Consider the following 24,228-nt stretch of genomic DNA (forward strand, 5'->3'; position numbering starts at 1 on the left):
TATATATATATATGCTTTTGTAGAGTTATTAGTACTTTCTTGTGGATTCACTAACATCGTCCCTTCTTTCACTCCATTTGGCATCCACTCTTCACTAACGCAGGTAGCAAAGGCTGCTCCTTTATCTTCAGACATTTGAATATTGCGATTGTTGCGTTTCCTTGTCACAAACTTCTTCCTCTCATTTTAGTTACATTAGTAAATCTACTCTGTTTACGCAGAATGCAGAACTCCGTCGACAGTTGAGCAACTTACAAGGAGAATTAGATAGCATCAGGACACGTTGCGAGTCTGCTTTGGAGCTCGAGGCGGGCGCAAAGTCGGTCATTGAAGCGCACGAACGAGCTGCGCAGGAGGCTCGTTTGAAGTACGAGCGAGAATTATCGTTACATGCGGAAGATGTTGAAGTACGTTGGTTGAAGATCATTAAACATGCTGATCTTTACTCGCGTTACAGTATTGCAGGTTTTTTCGATGTGCATATTATGCGCTTTATTCCAACATATGACCAACTGATTTACAATCCCAGTTGCACCGCTTAATCTTCAGTGGAGTTTATTGACTAGACTCTGCTATCGTTCTGATCATGAAGTTCTCAGATTTCCTTTCTGAAGCGGTCTGGTTCAATAGGTCGGTAAATGGTAGTGGCGTATGTCATATGTGTGCATCTCATTTTACGAATACGTCAGTAGGGACTCGACAAGGTCGTTCGTAAAAACTGTACACTCCGATCGCCCAAAGGTTGACTGTCGTTGCGGTATCATTGGCCTTGCGGTTGAAGTAATTTTTTAGGCCAAAGAATATAATGCTGCCCAGAGGGCAGTTGCCGTGTGCAGTCTTCATAGGAGGCATCTAGTTATGTCCTAATCATTGTACCTTCAGACACAACAAGCCTCCCACAACAGGACGGACCAGAACATTGAGTCAGTGTTTTCGGGCATAGTCCTCAAGGAAATCCTAACACTTTTTGCCTTGTGTGTCAGACGGACAGGTCTCTGGAACAAAAACCTATCTTTTCCCGTTGTTTTGTAGAGTAGAATTCTGAGTTAAAGGCTTAAGGTGTGGTACCTCTATCAACCAAGCTTCCTCAGCTTAGGCAACCGGGAAGCAACACCTGCTCACACCAATTAGGTACAGTTACCAGGCTCTTTAGTTTTTTTAGCTCCGACTCTAATTCACACACGTGCCACTATGACTCCATTGGGTGTTAGCTCATTACTTCCTGGCCCTGTATCCTGAAAATGAAATTGCGGTTCTACCATCTGGCAACCTGTTTGCCGTAGCAGCGCTGACTGTCCGTCCTCTTTGTCAGGTAGGCCGAAGACTTCCTTTGCGCGTGTCCTTTTTAAGAATCAATGTATGGTAGGTCTTCGATGCATTAATACAAGACCGTACCAGGGTGATACATTTGAACGCAGTCCAGGGCAGCTCAGCATACTCATGGTTTACTCTTCGGGTGGCGAGTAATCCAGGATTGGCTCCCTGTGTTCTCGATGAGGGTGTTGCGTCGAGTGATGGAGCAGAATGTGCTCTACCCGACCGGATTCTTGTGAGCGGTCAAACCGAAAGGATCTCTCAGGATCCGGGGCCAACAACGTCAGGCCGTAAATCTCTCCATTATCTCCGAATAGACTGTGACTCACTCAAAGGCACTTTTATGGAGGATTTTCGAGACTCACATGGATGTAACGTGTATAAATGTCAGTGTTCCCTCTAGCAAATCGATCTCTGGTGACCCATCTAACAAAGCTCATTGCTGCGACATGGAGTGAAGGGAAAGTGCCTGTAGAGTGAAGCATATTGAGGACGCTGCGTGAAAATCACCGTGTCATAAGCCTCGTTGCTATGATGTCGAACGTGCTCTCTAGTATTATCCTTTGAATACACGGACAGACAGATCCGTGAAAACTAAGTCGGGTTCCGTCCAGCAGGAGCATGCATCGATCATATTCTCATCCTCCGATAGATTGTGGAACAGCAACACTGCTTCCAACGAGCAACAGCTGTCTTCCTCAGCTTAAAGGCTGTCTTTGACAGTGTGGACCGTCAGGCACTATGGCAATGTCTGTGGAGCCAAGGTGTCCCCGAAAATTCTTGACTTTCCGTGAGTCGCTGTACGCCAACTTCCATCGTCATCATAATCGTTATCAGCTGTAAGAACCGCGTACTTGTCATACGGTGCTTATAGCCGCCACAGTTGCGTCCACCGATGGTTTCGGGCTGGGGCGGGGGGCAAGGTATCTGCACTTAGCAGACGGGAGTTGAGAAATTGGTGCGTAAATATAGGACTTTTATGTGGGAGATTTTTATGCAGGAAGACGCCAACTCCCGCGGCCGCATGAAGACCTACAGAATGCTGTCGCCTGATCTCACCACATCATTTGGTATCAGGCAAGGCTGTCCTTTTTGACATTTCCTATTCAACTTCGTAATGAATGCGATTATGGGGAGTTCACCAGAAGCCTCCTTTGCCTGTGGGATCGATATGCTCCCGGGACATTCACTCACCGTTATCGAGTACGTGTATGCCGTAGTAATGCGAACGTTATTAAATAATGTGAATAATTCTGTTTCACGGTTTGACATGCGCTTCACAAATGCAAAGTGTAAAGTGCTGCTGCAAGACCGGGTGGGCTCGAACCATAACCGCATGCTTGTGGATAAGCCGGTTGAAGTAGAAGACAAATTAGTCTGCCTGGACTGCCGAGTGGTTTCTGCCCAGTAGTTTCGCGAAAGGTGATATTCCCATCTGAATGGGAAGGCTAGAGCAGCTTTCGTGAACCTGCATCACCAGGGGCGTGCTCATGACGTCAGCTTGCAATGCCGCGGTGCGTTACATGTTATTATACGCTTCGCGTTGAGGAGGTCAAAAGATTTTCGGCCTTTGACCATCGACGTCTTTGGAGCATTGCCCGAGTCTAGTCAGCATCTCTTCTTATCTACTCACGAGTGTCATCCTGTACACTCTTACGGACAGTCACGATAGACCGAATTTCTAGAAATTAAGCATGCTTTCGTCCGGTTTCACTAACCAGCTCAATAACTTACGATACTTCTCGAAAACCGTCGCACACAAAATAAGGACAGAAACTTTTATTTTTTTATATAGAAGTAGAACTCGGCTCACTCGATTGCGGTACCTTTTTACGGTGTTCTTCGCTTCAGAAATGTGCCAAACATTTTCGCAAAACTCCTCCAGTCCTTATACTCCATGGGCGTGTAAAAGTAGTGTCAGGGTTATCCTGTCACCTTTCCAATGCTTATCGGGCAAAAGTTCGTTATGTCCATGGAGCTTTTTCTAGAGACAGGCCACAAATTACACTAACTAACCGAGCGAATTTTGCCGTGCGATCCGGTGTGCGTTTCGTATATCCAAAATACAGTGTTATCACAAGAATAAGCTAGTTCACCACCAAAACTGGTTTTGTTATCTGAAGTAGTAGGCAGGTTAATCTCTCTGGATAGTTGCACCACGTCAGATGACGTGGTGCTCTGCTGACCCAATAAACGCTAGAGCACCAGAATCTTATCTACCTTCCTTCTAGTTGGACACCTCTGGGGTCTACTTAACATAAGCATGTAGGCGGAAGGCAGGGTTTACAACGCGGCAGTGCATCCTGTTTTTTTTTTATGGTCATGAAGCCTGAAAACTGTACACGGAACATAGGAGATTGTTTATCTTTGACTATCGGTGCGCTCGAGGAAGTCCATGTCCAGTATGGGAGTATCGGATTAGCAATACTGAAGTGTGACTGGTGGCTTCCGGTGACAAGTCAATTGCTTGTTCAACTGCACTGATCCGGCCATGTACTCAGTATACCAGGTGATCGGTCACTTCACCGTACCCTGTTTGTGACTGGAAGATACCAGAAGGTGGACAACGTATGACCTGGAAACGGAGGGTAACAAAGAGTCTTGGCTGCACTGATGCATGTCGTGTGCCGTGTGAGTTCCCCATCACATTAATGGTTGGAAATATTCGCCGGCAGAGCAATGTCTTTTTCTGTTGGCGCCCAGAGTGCCCAGCTGGTCTTTGCCTGTCGTTATGTGTCAGGCTGTCGGATGAGGTTCGCAAAATGTGCTTGGTTGACCCCAGTGATGGTTCTCCAATTCAGCTTGATGCTCATTTCAGTGTTGTCCAAGGGTATGGGCACATTACTCGTGACCATCGTCTCTATGTAAACCAAGCACCCTTTTATTCCCACTGTTTACTAAGGCTTTCTCTCATAGTTGTACTACTGATGTTTTGCAGTCAATGATGATAATGGGGTTTTTCTCTGCACTCTACTATATGTCGCGGCTAACCGAAGTACCGTGCCTACACACGGTTCACGACTGTCAGGGCAAAGTAAATAGATGTCGTTATCGTTGCAGGCACTAACAGCAGCCCGTCAGGAGGTAGACAACTGGAAATCAAAATTGGCAGATGTACAACGGCAGCTCACCACTTCGGAGTCACGTGCTGATACTGTTGCCAAGGAGCTGGACGAAATGAGTCGATCTTGGGATACTGAACGTCAAGAATTGAATGAGAAGTTGAACCTAGCAGATAAGGATCAAAGTTTAATGCAGGATCAGATCATCAAAGTAAGTATCCTTTTCCTTAGTCCTCGATTCATGTTCGCCTTTTTAAACTTTGCTTGGGTGGCGGAAAGCCTCATTTATTTAAGTTCTTATGAGTAAATGTTTCCATCCGAAACAAAAGCAGCGTATTTATTAGCCCAAGCTTATAGGAGTCCAGTTTGGGTTACCGGGCTGTCCGTTTGTTTGGGTGCAGTGTATTATGTCATGTCATTTTTACTGCATTCTATTCGGTTTAATCCCATTATATGTACTTCATGTATACACGTGAATATGATCCATCTAACACTGTACATTCCGGATTGTTAAAATTATGACACTGTTAGGGTTGATCTTATGTGTATACCGTTGGAAAAACCATGCAGAATAATGAATATTACAGGTTGGTTACATGTTTATCTGGGTTGCCTTTTATGTGTGGTACGGGCCGCCAGACCACACTGCATACATTCTCAGCTATTTACTTGTCTCAAATTGAAACACCTGGAGCGCCAGTTGGGTACGCTGATGGCTGTCGGGATTCCGCGTCCTTTTCACCCTCGGTACGAGACGTTCACTTGGGTACAGATGCTGCTCGCCGCAAACCGAGCGTGGCATTGGCAGTGTATAGAACTCTTGGCATCTTAGTTTCGTTAATTGGTTGTTGATCAGATGGATGTTGATCCACAACCAACGAACATAGCACCACTTATTGTGCGCGGATGTCCATCGGAGTAGCTTGATGCGGCAGGCCGATTCGGAAACAGATTCCGGCCCCTCATATTCGCTTGCACCAGGATTCTTATCCCATAACAACCTTCACATACCATTGTGACGCACGGACAGTACGGATATGTACGTATGACGAGTATTTTTGGGACGATCTATTTTTGATCGAAGCCATTCAGTGGATCGTAATAATAGTAAATAAATCATTCAGCTTAGGACCCTTTTGACGCCCAGTCTGCCATCGGAAAGAGACACGAGGATTGGGATACTACCAGGTCTACCAAGCGTGGACAGAAGCAGCCAAGATGCTGAGCTTGGGTTTGAAACACGGACCTTCCGATCCGTAAGCCGGCGCCTTGACCACTGAGCTATTTCGAGCTCAAAACGTAATAATGATGGCCTTCTGATTCTCACTTATTCCAGCTGGCCTGATAGACAGCATCCATACGTTAAAACTGGACGCTCTGGTTTCAATCTTCCATTGTTACCTTCCCCTTGTCTGCTGTGATCCATACATCGTATATGGAGAGTGCCATGTGTTTCAGCACCAACTCTGGAAGACGTACTCCAATGCTCCCCGTTTTTACGTAGCTCAAAGGGTAACGGATTGTTAGTTAATCTTTAATAGCATTTTGTTTTATGGACTCATGCCAGTAGCATTTATTTATCGGCATTCTTTGCGACAAAAGCCAGACAACTTTTTAGGCAGGGCGTCTGTTGCTTTACTCCGTTCCTATCGATGCACAATCTATCCGCCTTATTGTTTGCATCCTGCAGTTAACACAACAGCTGATCGCTTTGCGAAAGTTGATGGAGAAGCCAGAGGAAACGACAGAGCCTTCTGGAAGTACGTCTCAACTTCCGATATCGACAGAAGCCGGAGTGACCGATCTGAAGGCCTCCGAAGATCTGTTGCAATTAGTCAAGTAAGTACAGCATGTTTCGAAAGGTCTTCTCAAAAGGCTTCAATCACCAAGGCCACAATTCGCTTCACACTCACATACCATACATAGCTGACTAGTCTCTTGATATCATTCCTTAGTGAACTTTAAGCACACGACTTGTTGTCCTTGTCCCTATTTGCAATTTAATTAGGCTTTAGGAAACCTCGAATACAAAATGGTCACCAAGATCCTCTTTGCGTGTGGCCTTCATGCTTATTTAGCTTTAACGGAAGACTCAATTGGATCTCATCTGAAGTTCTCTAGCTGAATGTGTCGCACAGAAACCATCTGATGTTTCAGTTGATACGCCATTCAAGGTACCTCGATGTATTTTCTCGAAAGAAACTACTCGCAAGGTTTTTGGGAACTTCGACATTCCACGACCGTATTTACCTTAGGGCTCATCAGGTAGGCACGGTCCCCGAGTTTCCGTCAGCATTATGTTCTACTTGAACCCAACTTTTGACGAAGCTCATTTGCACGTCAATTCGGTTTTAACCAGCGACTTAACTGAACGCCATCTGTAATCCTCGTTTATGATATTGTTCAAAAGTGTTCAGCTGTAGCACCCTTTCGGAGCCTAACTGCCATGCCATTCGAAGATTGCACGAGGGCTGGGATACTGCCAGGTTGTTCAAGCCTAGACAGGGGAGGTCGAGAGACAGAGGTCGGATTCGAACCACGAACCTTTCGGTCAGTAAATCCGCGCTGCACTGCATAATCGCTGCCTCATGTTTCAGGTGGTATGATATTCAAGATATTGCAATACAGTTTATGTTCAACTAGAACATGAGGTGAACAAAACCCCGGGGACTGCACCTAATTGATGAGCCTCAAGAAGGGCAAAAAAGGTCTTGGGTTTTTGAATAGTTCTCAGCAACCTTATGGATAGTGATCCTCGGTAAATGATTTCAGTGGGAAAAGCAAAGTGTGACACAAGAGCGCACTGTAGTTTTCGTCTTATTATCATATTCCTCTGATTCAATTTTTCATTTCCCCGTTTCTGCGCTTTTAGTACATATTGTTGAGTGAATCTCTCATGGCCTCCTTTTCTGTAAATCCTGTTCATAGTTATTTTAAATGCCAGTGTGGAGTGGGACTAGTGAAAAAATAAACCTCCACTGCTCAAGGGCTAACTGCCGTTCGAATTGATTCTGTAAACGAATGTTAGCACTGCCATGTAATCCGAGCGAAGTACGAGGACTGGGATACTGCCAGGTTGCCCATCCTTAGGCAGGAGCAGTCAAGATGCTGAGGTTTGGTTCAAACCACGTACCTTCTGATCCATAAGTTCGTCCCTTGACCACTGAGCGATTTCGGAACAAGGACTTACCCTATACTTAGTGTCACTTCACCTGCCTCGCTTCTAGTTGAACGGAAGGAGTACTCTCTCTAAAGTGTTCGGTACAAGTTCTACCTTAACTCGTAAAAAGTTCCAGGAATGTAATACCTCTGCTTCTTTTCAGCTACTTACGTCGACAAAAAAGCATTGCCGAGGCAACATGCGACGCATCCGCTGCGGAGGTATCTCGTCTACTTTTACGTGTAGCAAGCCTCGAGTCTCAGAAGGATCATTTACAAACGGAACTGGAAAATGAACGCCGAGCCAGTGAGCTGGCAGCAGAAACATCTCAACGCCATTCGGAGTTGATGGAGCGAGTGGAGCAGTTGAATTTAGTAACAGAATCAAACAGGCTACTCAGACACGAACGAGAGACACTCCAGGCCAATCTGAAGGCATCTGAAGGCCAGGTGAGTGAGCGACCCTCTGTTACTTTTATCTTCATCCCGTACCGTTTAAGACCAGACATGTTCTGAGGCGTTACTTATGCTGGTTCCGTTCATTTCCTATGACCAAATGCCGACAGACTGTTATACAGTCACCTGCATTTTCGTTCATTTCTGCAGTGCTTACTGTGTCAGACTCATTTCGAACTCAGCAAAGTCTTCCCTCGTCGACTTCCCATGAGGCGTATAATGCCATCCTGCTTCTAACTGTCCGTATGCATCCAGTTTTGGGCCGCTGTGGCCTTCATGTTATCAAAATGACTTGTATCTGATGGCTTCTTATTTGCCTCTCTTTCAATATACGGAATTCGTAGCCGCCATAACGTGCCCATACAATGCGTCTTCTGCCTCTCGTTGAAAGTGGAATTTCCAGCGATTGATCACTTATTTTTCTATCCTGAGACCCGTGAATTAAGTTCATACTTATTCGTGAACGTAGTTTGCACACAGACGTGATTACGCAGCCGAAGATGAGTTTTGACCTCACTTTAGGAATCTTTGCAATCCCTCTCTTCGTATCTGAATTGAATGACTTTCAACTGCAACGGAGTCGGCTCGCTCTCCCTTCTCGTCTCCTGTCGTGACTTATTTTCCTGTGAATTGAAAACCGCCATATAATACACCTTTCAGTCCTTCGGGTGGCTTACACGAACCGGTAAATTATTTTACAGGTACGCGACTTGGAGGCTCTCGTTGGTCCTCTGCGGTCGGAGAATAGTGAACTTATGGCCCAAGTGAATTCACTCGGCACAGAAAAACATTCACTGGAAGAAGAACGCGATCGTTGGAAGGAAAGATGCAATCGTCTGGTGGAGACCGCTCAGCGTATGGATCCGGAACAATACCGCATGGCATGGTAAATTTTGCACTCTAAATCTGTCACTCAGTTTCTTCGATAGAAGCTCCTCCAAGCAACGATCAGGTGCAGTACGTAGGGTTCCGATGGGCCTGTGTTCGTGAAACGCCACCACAGAAAATTCGGTTGGCTCTTACCGAGGGGATGGGTCAGGTTCATGAATCTTTGTTGTCACAGCTGCTCACGCGTGACGTTCCGCGGCGAGGTCCGGATCCACTTGGCCCCCGTTGCTGTTTATCAAACATTATACCTTACCTGACCGTGCATTGCTCTATCAAGATATTTATGTGTGTTCTTATATGGGCTGTTGATGTCGATTCGAATTCGGATTTGAAGCTGTGAATTCCCCAGAATTTCTTCGTTTGTTCTCTTAATGTTTTTTTAAGTGAAGGAACCGAAGATATTTATGTGTGTTCTTATATGGGCTGTTGATGTCGATTCGAATTCGGATTTGAAGCTGTGAATTCCCCAGAATTTCTTCGTTTGTTCTCTTAATGTTTTTTTAAGTAAACGAAGGAACCGTCCTTCCTACTGGCTACGAAGTACATTTATTTCTGTCTGGACATCTGGAACACCTTCATAAACTGCCATCGTGGAAGCTAACTGACAGCAGTTATTCACTAATGGATTAATACGTAATGAGCGCAGCATAGTATGCCAGTCTGTCCAAAGCAGCAAAAGATATTTTGGCTTGGTCTTGCATGCAGTTCACATTTTGTTGAGGTTTGTTAGCCTTATTGAGTTCTTAACATAAGTAAACTCCTTTGTTCCTGATAGCACGTTTTTTAATTTATAAGAAGAATGAGTTTGTATTCAATACTACATCGAGCACTACTACTGCTTTTCACCAATTCCTTAGCTGTCCCGGAAATCGATTTCTCCGTTCGTTTTCAGTTATGTGTTTACCGTTTATCTGGGGTTTTTGTGTCTCTTTAAAGCAACGAACGGGATGAGTTACAACGACAGCTGCGGCGAGCTGAGGAAGAAGTTCAGCAATATTCAGTAAAGCTAAATGAATCACGGACGGAACTCAATGAAGCCATGAAACGGCATGATGCCGAGTTGAATGAAGCACTTGCCAGCCGGCAAGCTACAGAAGAGGAATGTGCCCAACACCGGTTAGTTGCTGCTTTTTTCTCTCCTGATTTCTTCGGCACACATCCCAATGCAATTTTTTTAATTATTATGTTTCACACTTTCTGCAGTTCAACATGTGAGACGCTACGCAAGGAATTAGAGGGTAAGGAAACAACGGTCGTCAAGCTCCGTGAAATCGGAAGAAAGTATCGTCAGGAAGCGGAAACTTTGCGTCGTCAGTTGTTTGCTAACCAATCGGACGGTAAGTTCACACCGTTTCAGACAGTCAACGTTTGTTTCTGTTTCACCAGTTAGTAAATGGGAATCTTTGTATTGCGTAGCTTTCTTTGCAAAATTAGTTTTGGAATCGTAATTGACAATAAGTGTTTTGCGCGCGAGCCCATTTTAAGATGTCGTTCGATGCAAAATCGTTCTTTAACGGAAACGTGCTTGCAACCTGTCCTCCAGAAGGATCATTGGTTGCATCTGCTTCTAGCTGACGATGTTTGACCGATCCACTGCGCTAACGCAACGTAATCAAGACGTGCTCCTCCTAACCTGTTCGGCTCCACATTTTTGTCTACAGGTGCACAACTACAGTCACTGAATGAGGCTTTAACCGAGGCTAAAGCAGATGTGGTCACTCTGAGGTCGGATTTGGCCACGGTCCGGTCAGAACGTTCTCATTTGGCTTCAGTAATTACTGAGGTGATGCGCGTACTGAATACAGCTAAGGTACGTTTACTAACAACATTAGTGATCTTGTTCGTTTTGGAATCACTGTTATGGAGCATCGTTTTGATTAATATATTCAGCGTATTCATGCTCTGACTATTTCGCTCCTCTTTCAATTTAAAGGCGAACGAGCATCTTGGACAAAGCTTTGAAACTATCCACCTACCGACGGCAGATGGAGAATACGATAACGGACAACTGGTTGAGATAATACGCTTAATGTTTGACCATTTAGCAGCTGAAATTAGTCAACTGCGTCAACATGCTGAAATGCAGCGGGAGCGGTTGTTACGCATGCAGCTTGTTGAATCACAACTTACAAAGGCACAACGGGACTGTGCTGAACTTCGCGCACGATTATGCGAAATGCAGTCAGCCCCGACTTCAGTCTCCGTTCCTTCCGCCCAAAACACCCCCACCGTTATCGTACCTTCCTCAGCCTCACTAATAGTTAATGATCCCGAACCAACTGACCTATCTCAGACCTCTCAGTCTTTTCCTTTTCATTTGGCACCCTTCGGCACCCCAGTCAGCTGCCCCGACTCCACCGTTACCGGGGCGTCAGACTCTTTGTTTCCCGTAGCCGGACAAAATACACAGGCTCCCGCTGCTTCAGTTTCTACCTCAACTTCTCTGGGAGGTCAGTCAGTACCTGCCTGGATTTTGCGCGCATCAGCCACCGTACAGCCTGTACAACCTACCCCCGCTGTAACACCGCCAAACTCAGTAGTGGGGCCGAAACAGACCGCTGAAATCAGGCCAATCACAAGCAACGTGGCCACTGTGACACCCACACCAGCCATACAAATTGGTAGGTCAGACAAGCCATTTAGCATTTTGGAACGCATCCATCATTTTGGTTTCGTGAGCTGATGTTAGAAATTCCCAGGTTGACGCGATATGTTACACTGTTTCCTAGTTGAAATGAACAACAGCAAACTCCCCTGGGAGTGGACAAATTCGTTGTCCACTCCTAACTGATATCTACATTTTCCCCTTTTTAATAGTATCTGCCACCAGCTTTGTCAATGCATCACTGGTTATCGATCGACAATGATACCGAATAAATCTATACGTTTTCTTACTTCGTGCGCGGAAGTCATCGACAACAAGTGCTATTGGCATTCCATGGTCATCGTTTCCTTCTCATAGAATAAAAGCAGTGTCTTGTTTTCAAATAGGAAAACAAACCACTCAGAAATTTGTCTGCCTGGATCAAAACCTAGCGTTAGTTGGGTGAATGGGTCTACTGTGCGCGGTTGGTAGTAAGCCGGACCGTCGTCATTTCCGATAAGTCATCAAGGACAATGACCTGGACGACTATTGATCCATGAATTTCATACTACTAGAAATTTGCGCTAAGTACTGGGTATCGTCTTGTCTCTAGTCTGCCTAAACTTTAGTCCTCCTATGTGAACGCAACATTTCAGTTTAGTTCTCTATCTAAATAGGCACACCCCGTACTGCTTCAACGGAGATGACAAATTTTATCCGTTGTGGACACCACCACCCACGGCTCCATATATGTACTGGTGCTTATTGCAATATCTGGATGCTCAGGCAGGCTGATGGGTGCTAACAGGTCTCTTATATCCTCATTTTAAAGCGGGTTCACAGGTCCTATTATGCTGCAGAAATGCAAACACCAAACGAGTAATGCATATGAATAGGTGTGTACCTTGCATCCATGCCTGTGTGATTTCGTAAGCGCAACCGAATTCGATTACATTAAGGAAATGGTAAAAAGTAAGAAGTGCTTCCCTTTGACCCGTCGACCGAATTCGGTCGTTTTCGAAGTCGTTTTAGAGCGCTGTAGTACTACAGCACTCTTCATCGGGAACCCATACGGAGAGAAACATTCCCATCGTGGAGACAATTTTCGTGGCACAGAATTTCACTCTACTGTAAGCTTTCCTGGATGAAATAATCTCCCAAGGGGGGATACTCGTTATGGATACTCGAGTTGCCGACTCACTCCACAATAAGCGGCCCTACGATGCTAGTTGACCACTTCGTTAAGCGGTTGATGTCATAAGAAGTACCACTAAGCCACCCATAGCTCATCCTTGGGTACGTGCATAGCGCCATTTGCTGAAGCAGTTCATGGTCGAAGTGTAGATTGATGGAGACACTACTGTAACCCACTATTTTTGGTACTGCTAATAACTGACCCTGCAATTTTTGTTATACTAGTCTATGTATCGTGAAATCTTGTGTCATTTGGTAATTGTTGCTTGAGTTAAGTTGGGCGATACAACATTCCCTATTCCCTATGACTTAGGCCGTCGATGCCCACCATTACTATATCTGTCTTAATCACAGTTATGCTCCAATACTGGTCGAAGCAATGAACCAGCTGCGTAAAAAAAGTACGCTGGTTCCAGCTGTTTCACTTTCTGTTCCCGAAAATGGGAGGGCTTGCGTGATACAGCGAAGCACTCGATTTGATGGCATGATCATATAGTTTCGGAAACTGGACAGTTGCGCACTGAAGGCGGTGGCTTTGACATAATGGCGCCACTGAGAGCATCACTGAACCCGTATCACCGACTGTTGATTAGTTGCATCCCGCGGTTCCCACCCAATGGAGAGACAGTTTTGGACTCGATTGAGTCTCCTTCTTAGTGTTCTCATATTTCGTTGCCAGGTTCAGTTCCACCGAAATGTGATATATGCGCTGTTGTCAAAAATCGCGAAAATTCAGCTTAATTTGCTGGCATGCTCAGAGCAGTCTTCTGATGATTGTACGATCGGAACTTACCTCTAATAAAGTGATTACGATAACGTTACTGACCTGTTACGTCGGGAAATTGGGTAAACTTAGAAGCTTCGCCTACCTCACCAGGTCGACCGACTTTGTTGTTTCCTATGAGTGTTCACTTCGGGAACACCGTATTGTGCCATGTATACTGACTCAACGACGTTGTTGTGGATTATGTGTACTGCTATCTGTTGATAATGCTTAGCTTGTTTTAAATGTTCGTCCCTGGTGGACATCGGGCTTCAGTAACGCCTGCCTTGGCCCTCTTTACTTCTTAGTTCAAACAACTTCCGTTGCTGCCCCACCCGAGCCACTGTTAATCCCTTCTGTCCCTCTGGTTACGGCAGCTGTCGTTACCGCCTCGGATGTGGCTCCACTTTCTTCTACAACTGGACTTGTCAGTCCACTTGCCAACGACCAGCTGACCGTACGTCCGGACCAACCTGCCAGTAAGCCACCATCTGCACTCAGTCCCATACCATGTTCATTGTTTGTTTTGATCCAATTAACTGAACTTTCAATCATTTTACAGCTGCAGTCGTTCGTGCCGCGCAGTCTCGTCGCACCAACCTGGTTGGACCGGCGCCACCTTTGGGTGATCAGTCCGCAATAGCTAGCTCATCATTTAGTGGATTCTCTTGGGCAACCAGCACAACTCACGCCCCTGTATCATCTCCTTCATTGGCCAGCGTAACTGGAAAGAGGCGCCATGAGGATGCTTCTGCAGTAAGCGATAGCTTTATGGTTTCATCCAGCGAAGAAACAGTGACTTCTAACACACAGACTGACCCCAATCGCCTTACAGAGCCCGTTTCTTTTACGCCGTACGCCAGTGTTCCTGCAATATTTTCCGAGGCCAAACGCCTCCGACCAATGGCCGTCTTGGCTTCAACATCTCACCACTTACCACCAGCTGAACCCAGTGCTGTTGTGTTGGAGCGATCCGCCTTTGGCTACCCCACTTCACTTCAGCCCTTAGCACATGCCACAGCTTCACGCTTGGTTGCTGGGCAAGAAGGTTTGGCAGGTACGTTTGTTCTCGAGGGTTGATCATACTATCTTCTATTTGATTGTTTTGGTCTTCTTCAGTCACCCTTTTGCCCCCCCCCAGCCAAGTCTTGGACATTTTGTACTTTTTTCGCTGGCGGTTGCGTATTAACTAGGTTTTAGTGTTTTTTTGTCTGTTCCTTCACTTTTTGGTGACCACTTTACTCCACAGATCATGCGGTCCCTCCATCATTAGAGATTGGTTATGGATTGTTACTCCCGTCCTCATTTTACTCGTCCTAGGTGGATTAGTAAGATTTTGTTGATGTGCGTGCAACTCGGAAGAAACACGGGGACCGAGTTGCTGTCAGGCTGGCCATGTGTAGGCTGGGACAATCGGGAAGCCAAGACCGACATCGAACGACGGACTTTCCTCCAACAGTTTGGCTTCTCAACCGTTGAACTTTCTTGAACCCATTACTTTAGAGTAGCTGTGGTTGTTTTGAGCAGTAGGTCCAAGTGCCCAAAAGTTTTCCACAGCTGAATGATTATTATTATTCGTTATTCATTAACCGAAATGTGAGCTGCTGATGGGTTAGTTTCGGTTCATCTCACTTTCGAATCCTTTAATTCCAGATACATGGAGCACCTCCGCTCCATCTGCTGTTGCCACTCCTATCACAGCGCGGACACCATCCCCCGATCAGAGTTCAGTAACTGTTTTGTCATTACCGGCGGTGGCTGCATCACCTGATCTCAGAACCGTGGATGAAGATCAAGGGTTGATGTCGGGTGATTTCTACGGAACCGATGTTGCGTTGCTCAGTGATGCGCAGGTTAATGAGAAACATGTGTGTTTTCATTTTCAACGTCCTCCAGTTTCACTGTACATTATCCTTGAAAAAAAGCGCACATAGATGACTCGAAATTGGTCTATATGTGAAGGATAGTAGCACCCTTACGGTGACTTGAAGCAGTATCTTACCGGATACTTCCAACCTCTCTGTCCATCATAATCCTATCATACCGGACGACCTACAAAACAGTCAGGCTTGACGTTCCCCAAGTAGTAGAGCAACACTTAAAAGCATAGTCAACCACAAGCGCGAGGATTCTCATGGCCTGTGTGATATACTTGCAGTAGAGTGGTCGGAAATGCCGCCTCAAATCAGAGCTGTACTCTTTTTTATACCCCGGAACGTTGCAAATAAGACATTGTCTTCTGGCTTTAGTCGAGTCTATTCATGTTCTATATACCATATAATCCTCTTGAATTTTACATACTGGGTGTATACTGATTTTTGTTCTAACTATCCGACATCCGTTGTAGGTTCCTCTACTAGACTTCCAAAGGATAAAGTCACCGATAGGATTCCAGAGTTTATGTGATTTAGCAGAATGATGTTCACCAACTGATATAAAGGCATTCCGAAAGTTGTATCCGACATTGTCTCTGTATTGCTGTATTATTTCTCACCAACATTTGGACTTCACACGAAAACATTCTTTCATTTTTGTTATAGGAATCTGAAATCACTCAAGAACAAGAGGTGGTGGCTTTGCCCGGTTCAGGCTCGTTTCGTTCAGAGATCAGAGAGCAGGATACTACGGCAGGGATAGAAATTACTGAGTCCGAAGGAACCACTTCTGTGGACACTAGTCATGCTCCGACCCTGCAGGTTTCTCAAGAGGAATTCGAGCGGGTTCGTCCTGTGGAGGACAGTACAGATCTCACGTCGGATTCTCAGTGTTTAGCTGAACATTACTCCCATGAACAGCATGAAACGGAAGAGCAGTTTGATGAGAACGCTGGAGTAGAGCCGGAAGAAGAGGAGATAGACGAGGATTTCGAACACGAAATAGAAAGGCAATATGAAGAATATGATGAAGAGCAAATGAGTGAGGTCGTATCCGAAGGTGAGGTGGAGGAGGAAGCGGATGAAGTCGAGGATGAGGATCAGGATGAAGACTATGGTTACGGACAGGAGGAGCCGGTGGAGACATCTATGATGTCTACTACGGAGAGCAACGTAATAGAGCTCAGTAGTGAATCAGGTACTCCGTTTTTTGTCCTTCATCATAGAATGCCGTTCATTGCTTTTATACTTTTCTGAGGATGGAACAACAGCTCGGACAGTTTTTGTGTCTTGTGTCTGTCGACTATTGCTCGAGAGTGCCACCACACCGAAAATTTTAACTAATTAATCTTTGAAACGTGTATTTTAAGATGGGAACAAGTCATTATTTGCCCGTCTTATTTGGTCAGGTGTGAAAGCCATTGGCATGAATGAACCTTGAACGCCATGTACCACGCTTAAAATTATAGTAGGTGCGCAGAGAGCCAGAAATGGCGGGCAAACGTAAGTCACCGACTGTGACCTTAGGTTGGCGGACACACGATGGACTATCTGACGACAGGGTCCAGAGACAGGATTCTACGTGTGCAGAAATGTCTTGTAGGTGTGGAGTCCTGAAGTGACAAGACTTGCTGCGGTGCCATGATGCCAGACTGCGAACCTCGGGCAAGTGCCAAAAGATCAACACTAGCAAGCAAATTGTCAGAATGGGATTCCAAGAGTGATGCTACAATCCTCGGAATTCTCCCCTCAGTCAAGTTTATCTGAATTATGCTGGATGGAATGTGTATTCCGGTGGCGTTGATTCTGGTCAATCGGGCGACCACGTTCGTGCCAACACTTTCATGGACGTGAAATCGACGGTAAGCTGCCAAGCGAGCCTTCGATTGGTAACACTTGCCACATTCCTCACACATGAGCCCCACGGGTCTCTCCTGCGTACTGGTTAGAACTCGTGCGGAGGCTCAGGATGATCCATTTTGCACAGTTTCCAAAGTAACCAGCACATTGAAACCCAACGGGGTGGTTAACCCTCTCTGGAGTTGCTGAACTCTTAACTCATATAGGTTGACGTCCGGGCTACCCACGAGGAGGTGGCCCAATGCGCCGACTAAAGGCACACAGTTGTAGTCACTATTTTCACACGGTATGCATGTCGTTATTGACTTACGATAGGTTTGGCATTTGTCCTTCCAGTAGATATTATCTGCTCCTTGAGTTTCGTACGCTTTATACTTACACCCGGATTAATGTGTTATTTTGAACAATGTCTTAATTCTTCCATTTATCAACTGACCGATGGTTGTAGCGGTTATACTACGGTGATTGTTCGCTCAAGTATGTGTTGTAAATTTTCTAGATAACAACGCCTCTCGTGAGGATGGAAGCGAAGTGGGAGAGGAAGAAGAGGGGGAAGACGAAACTGTCACTTACTCCAGAGTGGACGAACCGGAGCAGTCGGAGGAGGAGGAAAAAGAACATCCGGATGTCAGTGATGTGGAGGACGATGAGGGATTAGATGAACTTGGAGAGAGGCCCGCTATTTCTGGTGTGGGGGACGACGTTGAGGACGATGTCGACCGTGTTTCACAAGAGGAAGGGGAAGAGGAGCATTCACCTGGGCCACAAGGGAAAACTCCCGAAGAAGCAGAGCATAGCCCACCAACCATGCACAGAACATCTGTAATTACCATTTCTGTCACCAGCCAAGCACCAGTGGTCACCAATGTGGCCCCAACTCCAAGCTCTTCAGTTTTATTTAGTTCAGCAACTTTTGGAGACAAACCTGGAGCAGGGCTGTTTGGAAGCTTTGATCCGAAAGCACCAATAACTGGCGGACTATTCGCTGGTTTTCGGCCGTCCGCCGCGATTGGCTTAACTACCGGTGATCAGATGCCTTCGTCAGGCCCCACCACATCATCCACTACAATGACCCCAGGACTGTTTCGGTCCTCTGTTCTCACTCAAGCAAGTGCAACACCTGTCCTGTCTGGTCTTTTCAAACCGTCCTTATTTGGCACATCCACAATTTCTGGTAAGTCCTATCTTAATTTGTCAAGCAGCTTGCCATCCCTTCCCGTTTTACTTTAGGCGTTATGAATGATCCTCTTTCATAGTCATAAATTACGCGACACTGCGTTCTGTTACCGAAAACGTCTCACCCAATACTAACATCGTTACTTCAGACCCTGCCGTCACCAAGAAATTGAACACTACCGTTCTTTGATGATCCCTGCACCTTCATGACCCGTTGAGCCATACTGGGCTGTGCCCATGCGACTAAAGGTGACTAAAGGTCTGAGGAACACAGTTTTCTAGTCATCCCTGTTGGGATTTGGAATATGTATGGTGACTTGTTCTTCGGAAAATGCAATGCCCTGGAGTTCCTCTCTGAGCACCGCTGCCTTGCTGTCAAACTTTTGATCAGAAGGGTTTTGTTGAACACCCTATTCGTCCTCTTGTCTCGGTTATGGCGCTTCCAAAATGGCCCAACCAGTGTAAAATAATGATTCCTACAACTGAAAATGCTGTCTTATCATATCAACGGTCGCGTATTGCTATCAATCAGGGATCGTCTTACTTGTTGCGTACGGCAAGACATAAGCGAAAAGAGCCCGCCGCTGTCCCTTCACTTCTTCCTCTTTCACATACGTCTTTCCCCTCCTCCTACGCCGTTAATAATACCCCCTTTTTAAGCTCATCCGTTACAACTGAGAACCACGTTTGCCATGTGTCGGTCTTGCAGGTCATCATCATCTTCGACAACATAACATCAATGTTTAACGCTAACGACTCAGTGCCTTACAGCCATGATTAATTTTTTAAGGCAAGGTGTAAAGAATAAAAGTGAATGGAGAAGAGATTTAGTGCTAATCTACCACAATCATTTCGAGGTTTCGACACCTCCGTGCACTAATTTAAACAATCTGGATAGAAACTAACAACAAGAACGCCACAGACATCGATCATCAGCTATATCTTGCAATGTCTTTGACGATGGCGCTGTCTCTATCCCGGAAGGCGATTCGCACCAACAGCACCCAGAACTTCCCTAGCCTCTTCCACATCCTTCTGCCAGGTGAAGGGTTCGTCACGCCTTTGCTTCTGCCACTGAACTGGGCACAGAAAACATTGCCCTCTTTGGCAAGCAGTGGTTTGGTATGCACAATTCATGGCCTTCCGTGGAAGTTCTCGTTACACAACCGAAAACTCGCTTTCTAATCGCCTCTTTACGGATTCGTCACAACCCACACGAGCTATGGATCTCAGACAACGGTTGTCGAACACCTGAAGACGTCTCATTTCCTCTGGTCGCACAGGCCAAGTCTCACAGCCATACAACAAAATAGCCCGTACTGTAGTCCCTGAGAGTGAGGGGTACATTGCTTTTACGCCATAGCTGTCTCAAATTAGCAAACGCTACCCGAGCCTTGCAGATTCGTGAATTGACCTCATCTTTCACACTACACTCGGAACCAATATGATTTCCAATATACTTGAAACGCTTCACAGCTTCGAGTGTTTCCCCTGAATTAAGTGGCGCGTTTAGTGACTGCATGTCCACGGGCATGACCGTACATTTTGTGAGGGCGAAGGATGACTTTGTTCAGTTGACCCAAAAACATCTGCGCCTTCTCTTCGAAGACGAGAACGAAATCGTCTGCATATTTCAGATCGACAAGGTTTTCATCAGAGGCTATTTGAACACCGGATTTTTGAAGACCCTCCGGCGTTCGTCTCAGTATCTCATCGTAGCCGATGGGCAAGCGTGTCAATCGAATTGAATGAGCCTTGGAGATCCAGGAATACTAAAGCTGTGGATCGTTTGTACGTATGCCGTTCTTCCAGCACCTGGTGATGTGTGAAGATTTGGTCAACGCAACCTCTACCAAGCCGGAACCCCGATTGCTACTCTGGAGCCAGTGTTTCACGAGCCACCATAGGGCGACGAAGCAATAGTGACACCATGAGTCTCGTTACAACCGGGATTAAGCTGATTCATAGTTGTTTTTGTGCAATTCATGGCCATACTTGGGCTGGGTTACTGCCATGGCGCCCATGCCTAGACAGAAAAGCGATTAGGATGTTCAACCAAAACCTCTCACTCGAAAGCCTGACGGTGAGACAGCGGTGTTTGGCAGAAAATGCAAGGGCCTTTCAATTTTTACAGGACAAGTCGCTACAAATGTTCCATTTTTCAGACCGGAGGGCTAGGAGACCGTGTTGGTATGGGACACTCTGCGAGTGTCGCACGGGCATCCCTCCCTCCACGTTTAGCACAATGGGTCACAGCGGCACACAAGCCGTCATACCGTAGTAATGTCAGGTCAAGGCGGGTCAGCGAACGCCGATAGGTTCAGTCCCTTCGGTGACACCGTTCTAGCCTGAATGTCCGATTTAGTGGCTGTTTTTTTCGGAAGCAAGCAAGAGGACAAGTTGCTCTTTATTATTATTAGGTGTGAGAAATACCTACTTGCCTTACAGGGCGTCCAGCTGTCACATTTTCGTTCAGCGATGAGCTGGGGAGATGGGATAGATAGCTATACATTGGAGGCGGTAGTTGATATAACTGACTCCTAGATGCAGGGATGTCAGTGGACTTTTCATTGGGGACACTGGGGCATTGAAGGCAATAGCTTGGATCCACGAACGCCGTTGAGGGCGCCACTGTGTCATATATGACAATATCTCTAATCATTGACGTGTCCCATTTCGGGGTACCCATCCAGGGAGACGGCCACAAGTGAGTTTGCTGGTAATGGCTTTCATACTCCACTGCTGAGTCAATGTTTGATCTCCCCTGGCTCGTTTCGGCCCTTCATGTGGTTGTGCCAAAAGAGCCCTTCGAAGAAGTTGGTCCACTGGCATTCAAAGCACGTAACGAAGACAGAGCAATCTACGGATAGTGATCAGTTCATTCATCGTGGGCGAGTTATCTTCTTTCGAAAACCACTTGACGTGCTGATCGGGTGTTCCCATGACTTGCTACTGCCCCGAAGACATCAATGGTCAAACACTGAGAATCTTTTGACCTCAGTGCGTAGCGTCAGGCTTTCCATCCGTATAATAATATGGAGCGCATGGCAGCATTGTATGCTCGACCCTTGACAGAGAAGCTAATATCACGCCTAGGCGACAGATGATGTAGATTCACGAAAGCTGATTTTTATATTTCTAATCCGGATGGAAGTAGTACCGTTTTTAGCTCGACCACCGAGACTGATACAGCCGCCCAGCTAAACAAATTTTTCTACTTCCTCAATCTGCTCCTGCGCAAATGCGAGGTTACGTTTTGAGTCCACCCAGTCTTACTGCAGATATGAAGCACATGCCAAATAGGCAGAATTATTCAGAATACCTAATACTATTTTCATTACGACAGCCTCAGGTCCAGTAAGAGCTCAAGCATATAGACCCCACAGACATTAGTGGTCGGTAGTGAGCCTGGACTTCCTGAATGTCCGCCGCATTTCGGGACTGGAACAAACGCTTGATCTTCAAAACTCTGGTGTTCAGGCAGACGATGTCGACCAAGTCTTCCAAGCGGAGAATTAGATACAGGTGTTTTTGAGTGACATTCGCTTCGCATCCACAAATCGCAAGAACACTCTGCTGAAGGTGTAGTCATTGAACTTGAAATTCAAAGAGGTACTTGGAGCGTTTTAGTTATCTTAAAGTTATTTTTGGTTATTTCTATGTAACTTTGTGATGCGTGAACCAAGATGAAGAACCTTGTAAAACGAACTTTGGTGGCCTCCTTCGTTCGTGTACTTTTTTATTTAGGTGCACCTTGCTGTTAGTCCGGTTTATAGTGACAAATGCTTGCTCGTTTCGGCACTGCGGTCTTCATATGAGTCTTTCTCCGAACCCTAGGGCCTTTATTATTTCCACCACTCATGAAAACGTCATTGATGGTGCCTTTCCTCGATTGCACCCATAAAATGTAGTTTTCCTACCGGTTGCGCACTATCACCTTTCCATCGGCATCCGCTTTACTTATCAGAGTCGTCACACGAACGAGTACAACTTCCGCTGGATTATCAACTGTCTAGTTCACTCTCAGCACACTTCCACAAGAGATTGTACAACGCGTGCGTCCTCTCACCATCCAATGTCCTCTTGTGTACACATTCTGTATGCATGAGAAGTTGTGTATACTTTCAGGTATTGCGTTCCATCTAAATGCAAAACATATTTTCATCTACCGGTGTCTCTGCTTTCTGTGGTTTCAGCTGAAAAACCAGCGACAAGCGAGGGAGTACAGGCTAAACCGAAAATCCAGCCGATTGTATGGGATGCCCCAGAATCACCTTCCACTGTTCAGCCGAGTGTGACTGAAACCTCTGTACCTCGAATTGGTGCGGCTCGTCGCAAGAAATGGGGAGGACCGTCTCATGTACGTCCTGGATCCTATCTCGGTGCATCCGGAGGCACTGGCGCATCTAAACCTGATCCATTTGGACCTTCTCGTGGAGGTTCTTCGGGTACATGTGGAACGCGTCCTGGTCCTCGGCGTGGTTGAATTTTCGCGTTGGGATTCTAACCCTGAGCATTTTGTTCGCATTTGTCACACTTTTTCATATGTATAGATGCTTGCGATATGAAGATAATCTATTGCTGCTGTTTTTTGCTAACATGTCAATGTCGCTTATACCGGGGTTGGTATACTCAATTCATTCCACATTCCGAACCAACAGATCCACTTGCCTCCATCCGTAACAAATTCGCGACGCACCTCCCATTAGTGCGCCTTCCTGAGACGAAATACCATTGGGCAGCTTGCTTAGACAGTCTATCTACGGAGCATGCAAACAGTGCCTATTTCCCTTGTGACAAGTTAAATTTGCGAGCACTCTATAGCGGCCAAAAACCGTTATTTATTTTTGGTCTATCCTGTCTATGGTGATTATTACAGGCACTTAAAATTCATTTTGAAAAATTACAATTCCTCTGGTATCGGATATTGAGCGCAGTAGGTTCATGTGGTTATCAAGAGATGCTTACCTAATCGTATCACCGCATTTTCAATCCACGGAGCAAACCCTAACCGACGAATTCTTGATATTTCACTGAGGTCAAGTAGACTGGCTTCCGGCTGGATGACCACATATAGCTCACGACAAACTAGGGGCTTTCATGGTTCCCAACCACTGGACGGAATAACGTGTACCACGCTGAAGTTCGTCGAATGGTATTCGGGAAAAATAACTCACCTCCGATAGCTGCACCAATCACACTGCGTAGGTTGCGCTGGCTTGGCCACGTGCTGTGTATGCCAGTCGACCGACTTCCTCGAAGGACTCTTTTCACACAACCACCTTTTCACCAAGGGTGGAAGAGAGGCAGAGGCGTTCAAACAATGACCTGGTAGCGAAATACAAAGACCATTACCAGCAAACTCAGCTGCGCTGATCATTGCCGTCTTCCCGGGTGGGGACCCCGGGCCATATCAATGGCTGGAGACATTGCCAGACATGGCCCAGTCGCGCCCTCAATGACACTCATGCATCCAAACTATTGCCTTCAATGCGTAGCTCCCTTCCCGATCCCCCCACTCAGCAGTCCACCTACAGCGCTATATCTACGCACTGATTTATCAGCTCCCGCCTCCAATGCGCAGCTACCTACCACCTTGAACGAAACTGCGGCAGCTACAACCACTGTACGACGAGTACGCAGTTATAACAGCTGACAATTGTGGGTGTTCTTACGCAATCAGATTTCAGTGCTTTGTTCCGGTACATTATATTGACCACCGCGAAAAAGGGCACACTTATCTGAGTTTCACAGGTAACTGAAATGGATTTCCACCCTTGGCCCGAAGAACGGCTACACGAAGATCTAAATAATTGTGTCATATTTCCTGTCAGCTTTTGTGACTACTTACTTTTTACCGTGACCTATGGAGTTATCATACTCGTGTTCTGTACTGTA

The 24,228-nt window shown here is 46.1% G+C and overlaps 1 protein-coding gene across 1 annotated transcript in view; it reads left to right on the forward strand.

Annotated features, from left to right (window-relative positions):
- T265_02588 (hypothetical protein) overlaps positions 1–23,496 on the forward strand; it is a gene marked incomplete at both ends in the record, with an annotated part of 52,374 nt that extends 28,878 nt beyond the window's left edge. Inside the window, 15 exons of the mRNA XM_009166867.1 lie at positions 222–407; positions 4,375–4,587; positions 6,067–6,215; positions 7,700–7,985; positions 8,693–8,877; positions 9,816–9,995; positions 10,083–10,216; positions 10,541–10,689; positions 10,813–11,500; positions 13,729–13,899; positions 13,983–14,477; positions 15,074–15,288; positions 15,961–16,483; positions 17,654–18,328; positions 22,527–23,496. Of these exons, the coding sequence (XP_009165131.1) occupies positions 222–407; positions 4,375–4,587; positions 6,067–6,215; positions 7,700–7,985; positions 8,693–8,877; positions 9,816–9,995; positions 10,083–10,216; positions 10,541–10,689; positions 10,813–11,500; positions 13,729–13,899; positions 13,983–14,477; positions 15,074–15,288; positions 15,961–16,483; positions 17,654–18,328; positions 22,527–22,816 (4,539 nt within the window). The remainder of the gene's footprint in view (positions 1–221; positions 408–4,374; positions 4,588–6,066; positions 6,216–7,699; positions 7,986–8,692; positions 8,878–9,815; positions 9,996–10,082; positions 10,217–10,540; positions 10,690–10,812; positions 11,501–13,728; positions 13,900–13,982; positions 14,478–15,073; positions 15,289–15,960; positions 16,484–17,653; positions 18,329–22,526) is intronic.
- Between the last annotated feature and the right edge of the window lie 732 nt (positions 23,497–24,228).

This window comes from Opisthorchis viverrini (genome assembly GCF_000715545.1).
Source record: "Opisthorchis viverrini unplaced genomic scaffold opera_v5_31, whole genome shotgun sequence".
Classification (NCBI taxonomy): Eukaryota; Metazoa; Platyhelminthes; class Trematoda; order Opisthorchiida; family Opisthorchiidae; genus Opisthorchis; species Opisthorchis viverrini.